Here is a 14,643-nt window from a genome sequence, read left to right on the forward strand (position 1 = left end):
AGGTGGTTGTTTATGCCATTTTTTGTCTGTTTTACCATCTGCCAGGTTAAAAAATTATACTTAAAAACTAGAAATTGTCACTTAGTATAGCCACAGAGATTTTATCTATGCACAATAGATGTCAATGGGATGACTCAATATCAGATTTTAGAAAGGTTAAGTGTGTGTGTGTGTGTAAATGTCTGGAGAGCAGACAGTAGGTCATATCTGTCATTAAGAGCAAGTCTGAACAGAAAAAGGGACATTTTCAGCACATCACCTAAACAGCCACTGTAAAATGATCCTCCAAATGTGTGTCATTACACAAAGTTGATCAAAGACAGTTTTGATATCAAAGATCAGCATTGTCATTTAGGGCAACACTCTTTGTGTGTGTTTTAGCTAGGAGAAAAATCAACAAAACGATATTATTGCCTTAGTCAACATCAACAGTTTCAGGTTTCATTTTAATAAATTTCACACAGGTAAAATTCCATTCTAATTTATCTGGAGTTGTGATGTGGTTTTGGTGACTTGTTTGATGATGTCATCCTTTGGCATCTTACGAGTGATGGGTAAGAGCTCAAAAAAGTATTAACGAAAAAATATTTACATATGCTTTAGCAATTTTGTAAGATTGATATGTATGGAATAATATCCATCAGATTATGGCAAATAAAACATAAAAATAAGATCATAGTATGTATTAGAACTGAGTACAGAAGAAGTACAAAAAAATTTATATAAAATGGCACAGGGTTCCTTTGGCCTTTGCCAAATGATTAATCTTGTATTTGGCACATCTGGAATAAGAATGGTGAATTATCGTGACTTTCATTATTTCTGTGCTTATCTGAACATGAATAGAAATATATCTGGATATTTTGAAAATAGTAAAAAGTACAGATGTTTCAATCTCTGGTTTAAATCTATGCATTTAGGGAAAACGAATTACTCCCGAATCACTGATCCTTGTGTGTTTTATTATATAGTGCCTCTGAATGTTTATGTTTGTAGGTGTGCATGGCAGATATATGTGAGAGGAGACCTGGCCATGAGTGTGTGACTGTGTGGCAAGTCCCTGCCTGTCTTTAACCTGACTTTGAGCTTTAGTTGGTATTCTGAGTCTCTGTTGTTAAAATTAATAACGGGATTTGTTCAACCACCCCAGACAGGGATGTTTGTCTTGTGTGCCTCTCTATCTCCTGCCCTTTCTCACTCTGACCTGAAATTATTCAAGAAAGACAAATGCAAGCCAACTTCATCTTCTGACCAGTTTTAGAAATGCAGCTTGGAAATAACAAAAGCAGCTCTGCCTCTCTGACCAGAGGGAAATTAGCAGATCATTTACAAATACACAACTTTCTTCTGTTTGAATGCGATAATATTATTCCACATGGATTCTATACATTTAAATGAAATTAATTTTAAAGACATAGTATGCTAAGATTATTGGTAAATGTATTTTGCATTTACTTATGCATTTGTGTGTGTTTGTGTGTCTATAATAAAAAAAAATTGCGTATAGACGAAGGTTAAACGATTGCGTTGAGAAACTTACTGATTTGCCTTTTTTTTTTTTTAATTGGTCCTCTGGAAGTACCTCAATAATCCACAGATGCTTTAAATTCAGTGTCGTCTGACTACGTAAAGAAACGTTTTAATTTATTTAGTCTAAAATGTTATTTAACACCAAACAGGTGTCTTGCATGTTTTGTAGCATCCAACTTCTCTGTAAACACATGTAATCATGTTATTTTTGATTGTCTGAAAATAATTCAATCTGACATAATTAAAAGAATAACAATTTTTATTTAAAACATTTTAGATGTAGGCATTATAAACTAGAATGCTTGCCTAAACTGCCATGCATGAAAATGACGACAAGTAATAATAATAATAATAATAACTTTTATTTATAAGCGCACCAGGAACTCATCTTGAACTTCGGAACAGAAGATGATCTCAAAGAGCGCAAAGGAGTATACAAATGAAGAAGATCTGAAAGATAATGAGGTGCCAAATTATGAAGAGCTTTGTATGTAAGAAGTAAAATTTTAGAATGAACACGATAACGAACAGAAAGCCAATGCAGCTGAAATAGAATTAGATATATATGGTCAAAAGTACGTGAGTTAGTAACTATCCTAGCTGCTGAATTCTGGATTAAATGTAATCGATGAAATTGCTTTTCAGGAATGCCAACTAAAAGAGAATTGCAATAATGAATCCGAGATGTAACCAATGCACGAATAAGCACTTCAGTATCAGTAATCTTGAGAAAGTAAAGAACAAAATCTAGCAATGTTACGTAAATGAAAAAATGCAGAACGTGAAATATTACTAATATGAGATCCAAACGAAAGCAAACCATCGAATATAACCCCAAGGCTTTTCACCTGGGTAGAAAACTGACTGGGCAGATCTGACAGATCTAGAACCCACAAGAAGGGCTTCTGTTTTGTTAGTATTTAACATTTAAAAAAGTATTGGTCATCCAAATATTAACATCCTGCCAACATTTAGTGAGGTCAGGAGGAGGATAAGAAACGTTGGTCTTGTAGAACTATACACTTGTGTGTCGTCTGCGTAAAAAATTAAATTAATACCATAAGAGCGAAAAATACGACCAAGGGGTAGAATATAAATGATAAATATAAGCGGACACAAGACCGACCCCTGTGGAACACCATGAGTAACCGAAACAGAATCTGATTGTATATTCTTAATCTGCACAAACTGTTTTCTGTCACTTAAATATGATGAGAACAACGCTATCTATTCCTATGCAAGGCAACCATTCCAATAATACTGAATGACTAATAGTATCAAAGGCAGCACTAATATCTAAAAGAATACGAATAGACAGAAAACCAGAATCAGCAGCTAGGAGAAGATAATTTATAACCTTAACAAGAGCTGTTTCTGTACTATGTTTTGGTCAAAAACCTGACTGAACATGCTCATAAATATCATTACTTTGCAGATGTTATTCAAGTTGAGCTGCTACTGTTCTTTCAAGTATTTTTTAAATAAAAGGTAGATTAGAAATAGGCCTGTAATTATTTAAATCATTAGGATCAACACCAGTCTTTTTGAGAATTGGAGTGATAGAAGCCGTTTTTAAAGATGAATGAACAGTAGCAGTTGATAATGAAGAACACACTATAGCTGTAATAATAGAGGAACCTGAATGGTTACAAGACTTAACTAAAACAGTAGGTAAAGGATCAAGTGAACAGGTAGAAGTCTTAGACTTCATAATCTGCTTAGTAATGTAGTCAACTGAAGGCAGCTCAAAATTTGACAAAGTACTTGCTGACCAACAAATATGATTATGTCCATTTTCATAATCACTAGACATTAAAACAGAATTAAGCAATTCATGGTGTATACTGTTAATCTTAGAGTTTCAAAAATTAGAATAAGATACACATTGAATGGGAGAAAGTGAGACAGCATCGTGAGGTTTCAACAGTTTGTTAACATTACTGAACAAAGTCCTTGTATTAGACTGTCCATTAGAAATAATATTTGCATAAAACAATGATTTTTCTCTTTCTAGTGCAACCTTGTAGGAAACCAGATGCTCAGAATACATGTGTTTATGTACAAGACCAGTTATTTTGCACAGTCTCTCCAATGGACGACGTAAAGCCTTTTGATGACGAAGTTCAGAAGTATACCAAGGAGAAGGGTTAACAAAAGATACAATGCGGGTCCTCATAGGAGTATTTGAAAATGGTGTTGAAGTATTTGAGACAGACTGTTATTATAAAAATGTACCAAATCAGATGTAGAAGTAGAAAAGCAGCACTGGTTTACAAAGTAACCAATCATTCCATCCAAAACATTAAGGTCAATATTTTTGATATTACGAAATGAGACAGAGAGTTGAGGTTTTACTCTTGCCAAAAAAAGGGAAATATTAAAAAATATAGGCTTCTGATCCGAAATAGGAGATATAGTTGAAGTAAAATTATAAGGCATAACACCAGAACAGCATACAAGATCTAAAATATGTCCCTTATAATGTGTTGTAAAATTAACAAACTGCACAAGGTCAGCACTGTCCAGAACCAATTTAAAATCATTATATTGAGTGCTGGAAATATTATCAAAATGAATGTTAAAATCTCCCATCAACATGACTTACAGTGGATCGAATAAGGAAATAAGTAAACCAATAAGTAAAACCCCTACAATCTCTCTCTCTTTCTGATTCCCTCTGTAGAACCTACGATCTCAAACGTTTCCCATCCCCTGTGATCTATCCACGACCTTTTCAACTATTAGAAAAAAAAAAAAAAACTGCTCACACGTCACTGGTGAAGGTGGATCATAACATGTGCCAATACATATAAAGCTAGAGCGCGCGAGATGCACAGAAGACACATAGTTCACCTAAGAGATTCTCTTCGCTATGACTTTACACTCTTCCTGAGGTGAGTTCACACTTATTGTCTGTCTCTGATTCATTTGTAAGGTCATCATTAGCTCAGTTATTAAGATGATTTTATTTTAGATTACCGATTGCATGTTTTAGCAATAGATCTGAGAGACAGATTTGTTTTTTGTTACACCCTTAAAAATAAAGTATCTTATTTATATTATTTACTTATATACTTATTGTTATACTGATTTTAAGGTATAAGAACAATTTTATAAAGAGTATTTTTTTATGCGTATAGCTACTAAGGCGATTTAAATTTCTTAATGTTTCATGTTCTTCAGATAAGAATCAAAAATGTGTTAACAGACCTGAACCAAAGAATTAATGTAGGCTAGTTTGATGTTAAATATTATGATGTTGTTAAGAATTTATGAATTTTACTTACTCGGAATTGTTTAAAAGCAGAGAGATCTTCTGCATTAAGCACAGATGTGTGCTCGTTTCCAAAGTTCTCATATAATCTCAAGTTCAGTTCGAGCCTGATTTACAGCCGGAGTGGGTGAGAGCAGGGCTGTTCCAGGGGTTGCACCCCAAGAAAAGGTGGATAAACTCGGATGAAAGACATGCCAGCGCATGCAACTTGTAAAACTGTTTGGAATAGTTGTTCAGCTTCTTGTCCTTCTCTGGGAAGCTGGAGAGACTGACAGCGCGATAGATCTTCTCTCTTCATAAAGCCCATGTTAGACCGGTGTAATGTCCCATTCTTATTCCATTCCTAGATATCCAATGAGCGCGTAAGGGGATCTTCTTGCGAGTTACACAACTTTTGAAGGCGCTCCATCATAAAGAAATTATCACTGGAACAACACGCACAGGCGCACGTGGATTCTTTGCTTTCTTTTTTGGCTTTGCTCATCGCTGGAGATGTTCGGGCACGATATCTGTCTCGTGTTCGCGTTGCTGGCGGCTGCCGGTGCTGTCTTACCGGCTCTGCTGTTGCTTGTGGTTTCGCGGCTGCTGTGGGAGTTCAGGTGGAGCATCACCCGGGATCGGACGTGTAAACTCCCACTCCCGCAGGGCTCCATGGGCTGGCCGCTGGTCGGAGAAACTTTTCACTGGCTTTTCCAGGTAAGACTTGAGCATATAAATAAAATTATACTCTGTTTCTCTCAATACTTTTTGCTCTTATTTATGATTTATCGGTCATGGATTTCATGGGCTATTATGGTCCTTCTATTCTAATATATAGCCTAAGCATGCATTAGGGGGCTATATTGTAATTTTGTATTAGTAACATGTTTTAGAAGCAATAATAATAATAATAATGAAAAAGGTAATATATAAGTAAAATACTGTTAAAATTAGTTCTCGCATTATTTCGGCAGGGTCATCTTTGCAAAAATAAATAAATAGCCTAAATAAATAAAAAAATAATAATAATTGTATTTATTCGTTCGTTTTGTGTGTGTTTTTGGCGCCCCCAACGCATTAAACTACCAACAATGCGTTTTAAACAAATTTTTTTCTGATATATCTATAGGCCTATATATATAGTATATATAGCATATATAATCTATAGCCTTATAAATAATGACAGTAGGCTACTTACATTTTATCGATGCACCTTACAGCGATCAAGCGCGTGTTGCTATGATTACCTTCTCACGCAAAGCCGATTTCTTTATGATCATAAACATTTTAGGCTAGTGCACTCAGACTCGCTTGTGAAACGTAGCTATGAAAACAATACATGAAGCCCCTGGTTAAAATTATGTAGCTAGTAGGTAAAAAATTATTAAACGACATGCTAACTTGTGAGGAAAAAGTCGAATTCCATTACAAACCATCACATTTAAGTTATTTAGAGTTTATATAGGGCCTAAGTTAATTATTTTATTAATGTTATCATATGTAGATTAGAGTGAGCTATGTTGCATTTTATGTTATTTTGCTGACATTTATGCATCACCTTTAGTACAATGTTTTTCAAAGGAAAATGAGGCATATTTGCCAGTTCCTCTGCTGGCCTGATGTGCAAATCCACAAAGGGAATTATTCCCTGCATGTGTGAACTTGATGAGGGTGTAATTTTTCACTGTGGTACAAATAAATGTTTTCACCTTGATTTAATGCAGAGTGGCAGAACTGATCAATCCAATCCAGAAGATGCAATAAATAAATAAATAAATAAATATTGCAATATGTAGGCCTGGAAAGTTAATAAAATAGTATGGAAAATTTGTATTGAAATGTTTTTAGTATGGAAATTTTAAAATCCGTATAGTCACAAATGACTGGAAAAGTCTTGGGGAAGTAGTGGGGACTCGGGGTATTGCATCTATCTAAAAGGTTTGACATGAAGCTCTGTTGTGTTGTAACAGGGATCCAGCTTTCACATCTCTAGACGCGAGAAACACGGCAATGTTTTTAAAACTCACCTTTTGGGCAAACCCCTCATCCGGGTGACCGGCGCAGAAAACATCCGTAAGATTCTACTGGGTGAACACACGCTGGTGTGCACGCAGTGGCCCCAGAGCACACGCATCATCTTGGGGCCCAACACTCTGGTAAACTCAGTTGGTGACCTGCACAAGAGGAAGAGAAAAGTAAGTGTATCTGAAAGGCCTGCACCCTGAAAGACTTTTCAATAAAAAAAGGCATCTGATCGAAAGTATTATCCCATTAATTGCTTTATTTCTCCTATAAAGAATCAAAGCATCTAAAGCATATAAAGTTCAGCATTTGATCAATAAAATTTTGTTTTCTAGATCCTTGCAAAAGTGTTTAGCCGTGGGGCGTTGGAGGCCTATCTGACACGCCTTCAAGATGTCGTCAAGACTGAAATTGCTAAGTGGTGCTCTGAGACCGGGTCTGTGGACGTTTACACCGCAGCCAAGTCACTCACTTTCCGCATTGCAGTGCGAGTCCTGCTCGGCCTGCATCTGGAGGAGCAGCAAATCACTTCTCTCTCCAAAACCTTTGAACAGCTCATGAACAACCTATTTTCTCTTCCTTTTGACACCCCCATAAGCGGCCTGCGTAAGGTGAGAATGAGTCCAGTTCTGATCTTCCATCCACAGGCCAAAAGTCACATTGTTTCACAGCTTGAGCAAACAAAATAAAACTTGATGAATGTCACTTGATGAATGTCTAAATTTCATCTACTTTGGAGAACTTTTATTTATGAACACAGTCTATTTGTTTTGTTGTAGGGAATCAGGGCCCGTGAGATTCTGCACTCTGCCACGGAGAAGATCATAGAGGAGAAACTCAAAAAGCAGCAAACCAGTGATTATTGTGATGCTTTTGACTATATGCTGAGCAGTGCGAAGGAAGATGACTATGAGCTTACAATGCAAGAGCTCAAGGTAAACCATAGAAGGCCAAATCCAAATTTATTGTGCACTCTTAAAAATAAAGGTTCTTAATTGGCATCAATGGTTCCACAAAGAACCTATACCATATTTCATTCCACAAAAGGTTCTTTACAGTGGAAAAATGTTCTTTAGATTATTAAAATGTTCTTCACTCTAATAAAAAAATGGTTCATTTAAGAAATGTTCACTGAAAGGTTCTTTGGGGAACCAAAACAGTTTTTTCAATGGCATCGCTGTGAAAAACCCCTTTTGGAACCTCTGTTTTTAAGAATGTGTGCTACCTTTGTACTATTACCTAGTTTTAATTATTTTTATTTTATATTATTCTATTTAGCTTTCATTACAGATGATGATCCCATGATACTGTTTTGATCCAGTTAAATTTATTTAATATATATATATATATATATATATATATATATATATATATATATATATATATATATATATATAAATGAAAAATGTTTAACTATTCCAAACTTTTGACCTGTAGTGAGTGTGTATATGTGCAAAACTAAAAATAATTGCTATTCTCAGTTGTTTGCATTTATTTATTTTGCAAACATGAATCCAAATGAAAATAAAAGACAAAATATTAAATGAAAATGCATTTCAGGAAACCGCAGTAGAGTTAATCTTCGCTGCTCACTCCACTACTGCCAGCGCATCAACATCCCTCATCCTGCAGCTGCTGCGTCATCCAGATGTGAGTGAGCGTGCCAGAGCAGAGCTGGAAAGCGAGGGGCTGATCGGCGACGCACATGGATACTGCCGTTCTCGTTGCCATGGGAACTTCATCAGTGAAGGAAGCGATGCTGCTGAGAAGAGTACCAGTGAGTGGAGATCAGCGATGAATAAAACACCGTGTTTTGAAGCAGGAGACAAGGAAGAGGGGCTTCGCTCTCGCACCCACGTCCCTTATTTGAGTTTGGAGAAACTGAGTCAACTTTCTTACCTGGACTGTGTGGTCAAAGAGGTGCTTCGGTTCCTCCCACCGGTGTCTGGCGGATACAGGACAGTTCTGAAAACATTTGAATTAAATGTAAGTGTTGTTTTGTGCAAAATAATTACTGCAAATACCGTTTTATGGATAGTGCACTCATACATTGTCTGCAAAAGCTAGTTCATTTTTCAGCAACATTATATATTAGAAACAGAAATTACTACGTTATAACATTTGTGAAATTTTAAAACCATGATATTGCTCGAACAATAATAATAATAATGATAATAATAATAATAATAATAATAATATTAAATCAGATGTTGCTGGTAAAAAAAAACAAAAACAAAAAAACAAATATTTTTGTGCACAGAAAAAATACAAAAAAATTATATTAGCAACATTAAAAATATTCCAGTATGAAATGTGTAAAATTATAAATATAGTCTGAATATTAATATAGAATAATATTTTATTTGGGCTTTGAACCCTAAAATGGTGTAAAAAAAATTACATTTTATTTTAGGAATATAAATTCAAATTATTAAATCATAAAATTGAATTACATTATAATTTTTAATCATAAAAAAGTATTAAATCACAATATAGTGTGAAAAAATAAATAATAATAATTAATATTATTAATCATAATTAAAGTTTAAAAAATTTGTAAAATGTTTGTGCATCAAACCATGAAAATGGTGTTGAAAAAATAAAATGATTTTGTCAGTAATATTTATTTTAGGAATATTAATAAAACAATTTATGTTTAATTATAAAATCATGATCATGATATAATGTGAATAATAATACTACTAATAAACAGATTTTGCTGATGAAAAACATGGATTCAAACACTTTAAATTTTACACAAACATCTGTCTAACGTAATAATTTGAATATTGTGCATTTGCAGGGTTATCAGATCCCGAAGGGCTGGAGCGTCATGTACAGCATCCGTGACACGCATGAGACAGCAGAAGTGTATCAGAACCCAGAACTCTTCGACCCAGACCGGTTCTGCGCAGATCGAAACGAGTGCAAAACCGACCGCTTCAGTTACGTCCCATTTGGAGGTGGTGTGAGGAGGTGCATTGGCCGGGAGCTCGCTTTGATTGTGCTCAAAACTCTTGCGGTAGAGTTGCTCGCAACGGTAGATTACACTCTGGCAACAGAAACATATCCAAGGATGCAGACGGTGCCAATCGTGCATCCGGTCAATGGATTGCATGTGGTTTTTAACTACAGAACCCACGGAGTTGAGAGAAATCGGAGGGAGTCCACGCATATATAGACAAAAAAAAAAATTATTTAGACACTGTGCCACATAGAACGCCAATGCATAGATGTCAAACTACTTTTGGGAATCATATGCAGTTTCCTTTATAATGTTTATGTAAAGCAAACCATCTGGAAATGGATGAAATGATGAACCTGACCAATTCATTAGAGAATGCAGTCTTGAGTGGAAAGGGTAAATATCCACTAGAATGCATGAAAAAGTTACTTAAACGTGTAAAAGTATGTTAGGTTTGAATAGCCAAGCCATTGTGATGTGAATGAGGAAATCTAAAAAAAAAAAAAAAAAAAAAAAATCTTAAATATAAAAATAGAAATGCATTTAAATTAGTTCATTCTTTCATCTAAACCTTGTATGTGATGTATAAACAAAACCTGTTTTTGTTTTATGAAATGAAGTAGGATCACAAATAAGCTCTATTTATATTTTTTCTCAAGTGAATAGGATAGCTCCCTAAATAAAAAATTATATTATGCCACTTTCTAATTTCTAGGTCACTGTACTACTAAAATGACTAGTTATCTATACATGCTATCCTTGCAGCTCTAGTACTTACAGAAGTTACATATTGCTTTAAACCATGTAAATAGATGACTAATGCATAGTTATTTGTGTTTATCATGAATGTAAGCTGTGAAAAATGACCCTTGCGCTGTGAACTGGGGATCAGTTTAAATACAGGGAAGGAGAAAACAAGCAGCACTTTTTCTCCAAATTAGGAGTATATGCTTATACATGTTGTATATGTTCAATACTTGTCTAATATTTCTTGTAGTTCCTGTGCTCATGTGTTTTGTCTTGTTGAATAGTGCTCATGTTAATTTTATATCTTTTTTGGTATCTATTTGGAAATGTGTGTTTGGAGCTCTGTTATAGTGTTTAAGATGTCTCTGTTCAATAAAGAGATTTGATGTGTTTATTTGCACTTTGTTGAGCGTGAACATTTTGTTTGGGGTCTGTGTTACATTCATATATGTAAACATTTAACATAAGATAATTTACACTCCCATTCAAAAGTTTGCGGTCAGTAAAACATGAAAAAATAGAATATTTATTTTCAGCTAGTATGCATTAAATTGATCAAATGTGACAGTAAATACAATTATTATGTTATAAATAAATGTTTTTAAACTTTATATTCATCAAAGATTCCTGAAAAAATGTATCACAAAAACATTTGGCAGCACAACTTCCAACACTGAAATAATAAAAATAAATGTTTCTTAATCAGTATATTATGATTTCTCAAGGATCATGTGACTGCTGAAAATTCAGCTTTGCCATCAAAGGAATAAATTACATTTAAAAATTACATAAGAAAACAGTTTTTTTAAATTATAATTACATTTTTAACTGTTTTACTGCATTTTTGATCATATAAATGCAGCCTCGTTAAGAATATGAGGCTTCTATATTTGATACATTGGGGTTTATAAAACAAATTTGGCTACGTTACTGCAATTTCTACTTAGTAAAGGATAGTTTCCTTTTGTCTCAACAAGCATTAAGATTATGTTTACCACAAAACTACCCACGAACATGAAGGACAAGACCGTAGTGTTTAGATAAAGCAGAGCTGTGCCTGAATCAACCAGCAGTAGACATGCAGCCTCTCATCAATAAAAACAGGTCACTGCGCAAAAAAAAAGAAAGCAGCTTTCACACATGTATGGACATAAAACTGACAAAAGAATCTGTCACGGACTGACACACACACACCTTTAAGACAAGCAGCCGAAGGGCACACAGACATACCAGATGGAGAGCATAGTGTGCTTCACTGTCAAGGGTGGAAGAGATATTGGAGAGGATGTGAGAGTTATAGTTAGGAAGAAACAAAGAGGGAAATTGTCATGCAATCCTAATGGAATCATGTGGCTCGTGAGTCTATTGGGATCTTGATCTTTGACCTTGCTCTTATAAAATTTAAGGGGAAAAGTGCAATATATATACAAATGTATGTACAAATTCAAATAAATGAGCAGCACAAAAATTAAATTTCTTTCAGCTCTGCTAATGAAGTCAATGTTAACAGTCATCTTTTCCTTTCAGGTTGTTTGATCTAACAATCAAATTCCACTGAAATCCATGCGGTATTATCTTATTTCTCTCTTTATTGTTCCATCGTGCCCTTGAGGCAGGCTCATAGTTCAGCTGAACTTCTGAACCGGATTACTTTTTGTGTATGTGTGTATACATAATGTCACACCTTCAATCATCTGACTGCCAGCGGGATAAACGGCATGATTTGTAAGTGCCAATGACTTAAATACACTACTAAGGTTACTATCAGCCATCCTAACTAACCTAATCTAAATATGGGCTGGTGAAGAGTTTAGATGTCATAATCAATATTCTAAATCATCTTTGAGCTAAATAAACCCATTGAAGCATGAACGTCAGCAACTACATGTAAGATGTGAAGTGTTTGTCGGGGATCAGTCATGGTGGAAGCTGTGTGTGATGTGTCATGACCTCTGTTGGCAGCATCAGTGTGTGTTGGAATGCAGAAGCAGCAGCTGGTGTCTACACTGTAATTACCCCACAGCACAAATGCTTCCTGACCCAAACACACACACACACACACACACACCTCAGCTACACGTACTCACACCACCCCTCTGTAGTCAGAGTTCAGAAAACAAGGGGAAAGGTGAGTGCACACATATTTATATAGACATTTCTCAGCTGCACATCCTTCATTGTCCAGTGTATGTATTATTTTCAAAATCAACTAGACAGGAAGACAGACAAACAGATACATTTATAAATATTTATAAATTCTAAATTACAGTTTTTCTCAAAACGCAAAAGCCTGTAACTTACTCAAAATCTTCAGTTCATCTCTCAAAACTATACGTATTTATGTCAATGAACATATCAGTGCCAATTTACACATTACTGTATGTGGGATATTGATTGAAAGAGACTGTTTTGAAATATTGAGGATATGGTTGATCTCCCAATATTTAGCTGCACCCTGCAGTCATTGTAAGGCCATGATTGACAACATGGTCCACAATAGTGGCCCTTATTTACTGTAATCTGATATGCACGTCTGTCCTTGGCCTTTTCTACCTCTTTCTCTGTTTTGCCTCTGTACACTTCCATGCATCGTTTTCTGGATGTTCATCCATCGTCAGAATTTGTTACTTTTGTGTTGTCCTCTGTCTATATGCTTTCCAATTGAAGGTTCATGAGATGCACCTTTGAGCTATTTCAGGGAATTGGTTTATCTATATTCTCTTCATTAGTGAGAGTCAAGATTCACCTGCACAATTCATGGGAAATTTACAAAAAGTCTATTAGAGATGTGTAGAAAATATGCTTGACAGTTTATGACAACTAGATCAACCATTTTACATTTAATGACTTATACGATGAACTAGTGACTAGATGTTTTGAGGGGAAAGACGATAGCACAGAGAACTATATAATACATTTTGAGCAACATGATATTAGCAACTGATAATATAGGAAACAGCAGACAAATGTACATACTCAGTTGCACGAATGCACCAAAGCAATCGCAACTTGGCAAAGGAATGAGAAAATGCTCTTATGATGTGAACAAGTGACTCGATGATGTGGAGGTTGACCAAGTAGTTTTGAAAATTTCATATCTGATCTGAGAAATGTACCAAAGTGACTGAGAAAAACTGTAAAATAGACAGACAGACAGACAGACAGACAGACAGATAGATAGATAGATACACACACAACTAGATAGACAGTGTCAGGATTGTCCCATGAAAAGGCAGTGACTCTGAACTCTCTCTAAGCATCCCATTACAGTGAACGGTGTTTGGTGACAATTCAGCCTTCGTCAGAATGAGGATATCACCTCTACATTACTCCTACAGCTTACTGCAACTTCAGATATGACAGCTATAGATCACTTTATTTCCTGTTGTACTCTGGAACATAACCATCCTCACCCCAGGTGCACGTCATATACTGTACTTTCCTTAAGGGGAATATTCATTCATGAGGAAAATATGAGGGAAAATATCCAACTAACTGTGACGAGACTTGCTGTTGACCCGAGTTGACTGAATTTAAGTTATACAGAAATTCTTCCCACAACATTTGGGTGAATCACAGCAAATGGCAGTGCTGCATTTCTAAAGTCATTCATCAGACACATACAGAAGTTGGGTGGGTTTTCAAGGTTCAGTAACAGCGTGATTGACATGCTTTAATAAAGAAGAATCAGCACACTGATAATGCCACACCCACTGTCAGCACATCTGCATAAGCTTTTGATGCAGCAAAAATGCTTATGAATGAATAGGTTCAGCTCGACTGAGTGTCTACAAAAATTCAGGGAGGACTTCGTGGAGTTTCATGGGTAAATGCCCTTTTTAGAGCTAAAATCGAATGGGATTACAAATACAGTAGCATGTCAATTCACAAATCTGTCATCAGACCTGATGGTTAGTAGTGATACTGTCACATAATAATAAAGAAGCTTTTCAAATGTAATTCAGACTAGCTTGGCTAACTTCATGCATTTACCTTATGTTACATGTGTTTGTGTCTGCATGTTTTACTAAATAATATTCTGAATTAAGTCCTTCATTTCCATTCAAGCATTCAACATATGAATCATCACTCCTTTTATCAAAAATAAATAAATAAAAATGCTGCG

General features: G+C 35.3%; 1 protein-coding gene across 1 annotated transcript; it reads left to right on the forward strand.

Annotated features, from left to right (window-relative positions):
- The first annotated feature begins 4,365 nt into the window (after positions 1–4,365).
- Positions 4,366–10,910, forward strand: LOC306886553 (cytochrome P450 26B1-like). Its single transcript, XM_079443740.1, has 7 exons — positions 4,366–4,424; positions 5,152–5,500; positions 6,754–6,978; positions 7,141–7,416; positions 7,585–7,740; positions 8,366–8,791; positions 9,609–10,910. Exons 2-7 carry the CDS (start codon positions 5,297–5,299, stop codon positions 9,984–9,986), a joined length of 1,665 nt encoding a protein of 554 aa, XP_079299866.1. The 5' UTR covers positions 4,366–4,424; positions 5,152–5,296; the 3' UTR covers positions 9,987–10,910.
- The last annotated feature ends 3,733 nt before the right edge of the window (positions 10,911–14,643 follow it).

This window comes from Barbus barbus (genome assembly GCF_936440315.1).
Source record: "Barbus barbus genome assembly, chromosome: 20".
Lineage (NCBI taxonomy): Eukaryota > Metazoa > Chordata > Actinopteri > Cypriniformes > Cyprinidae > Barbus > Barbus barbus.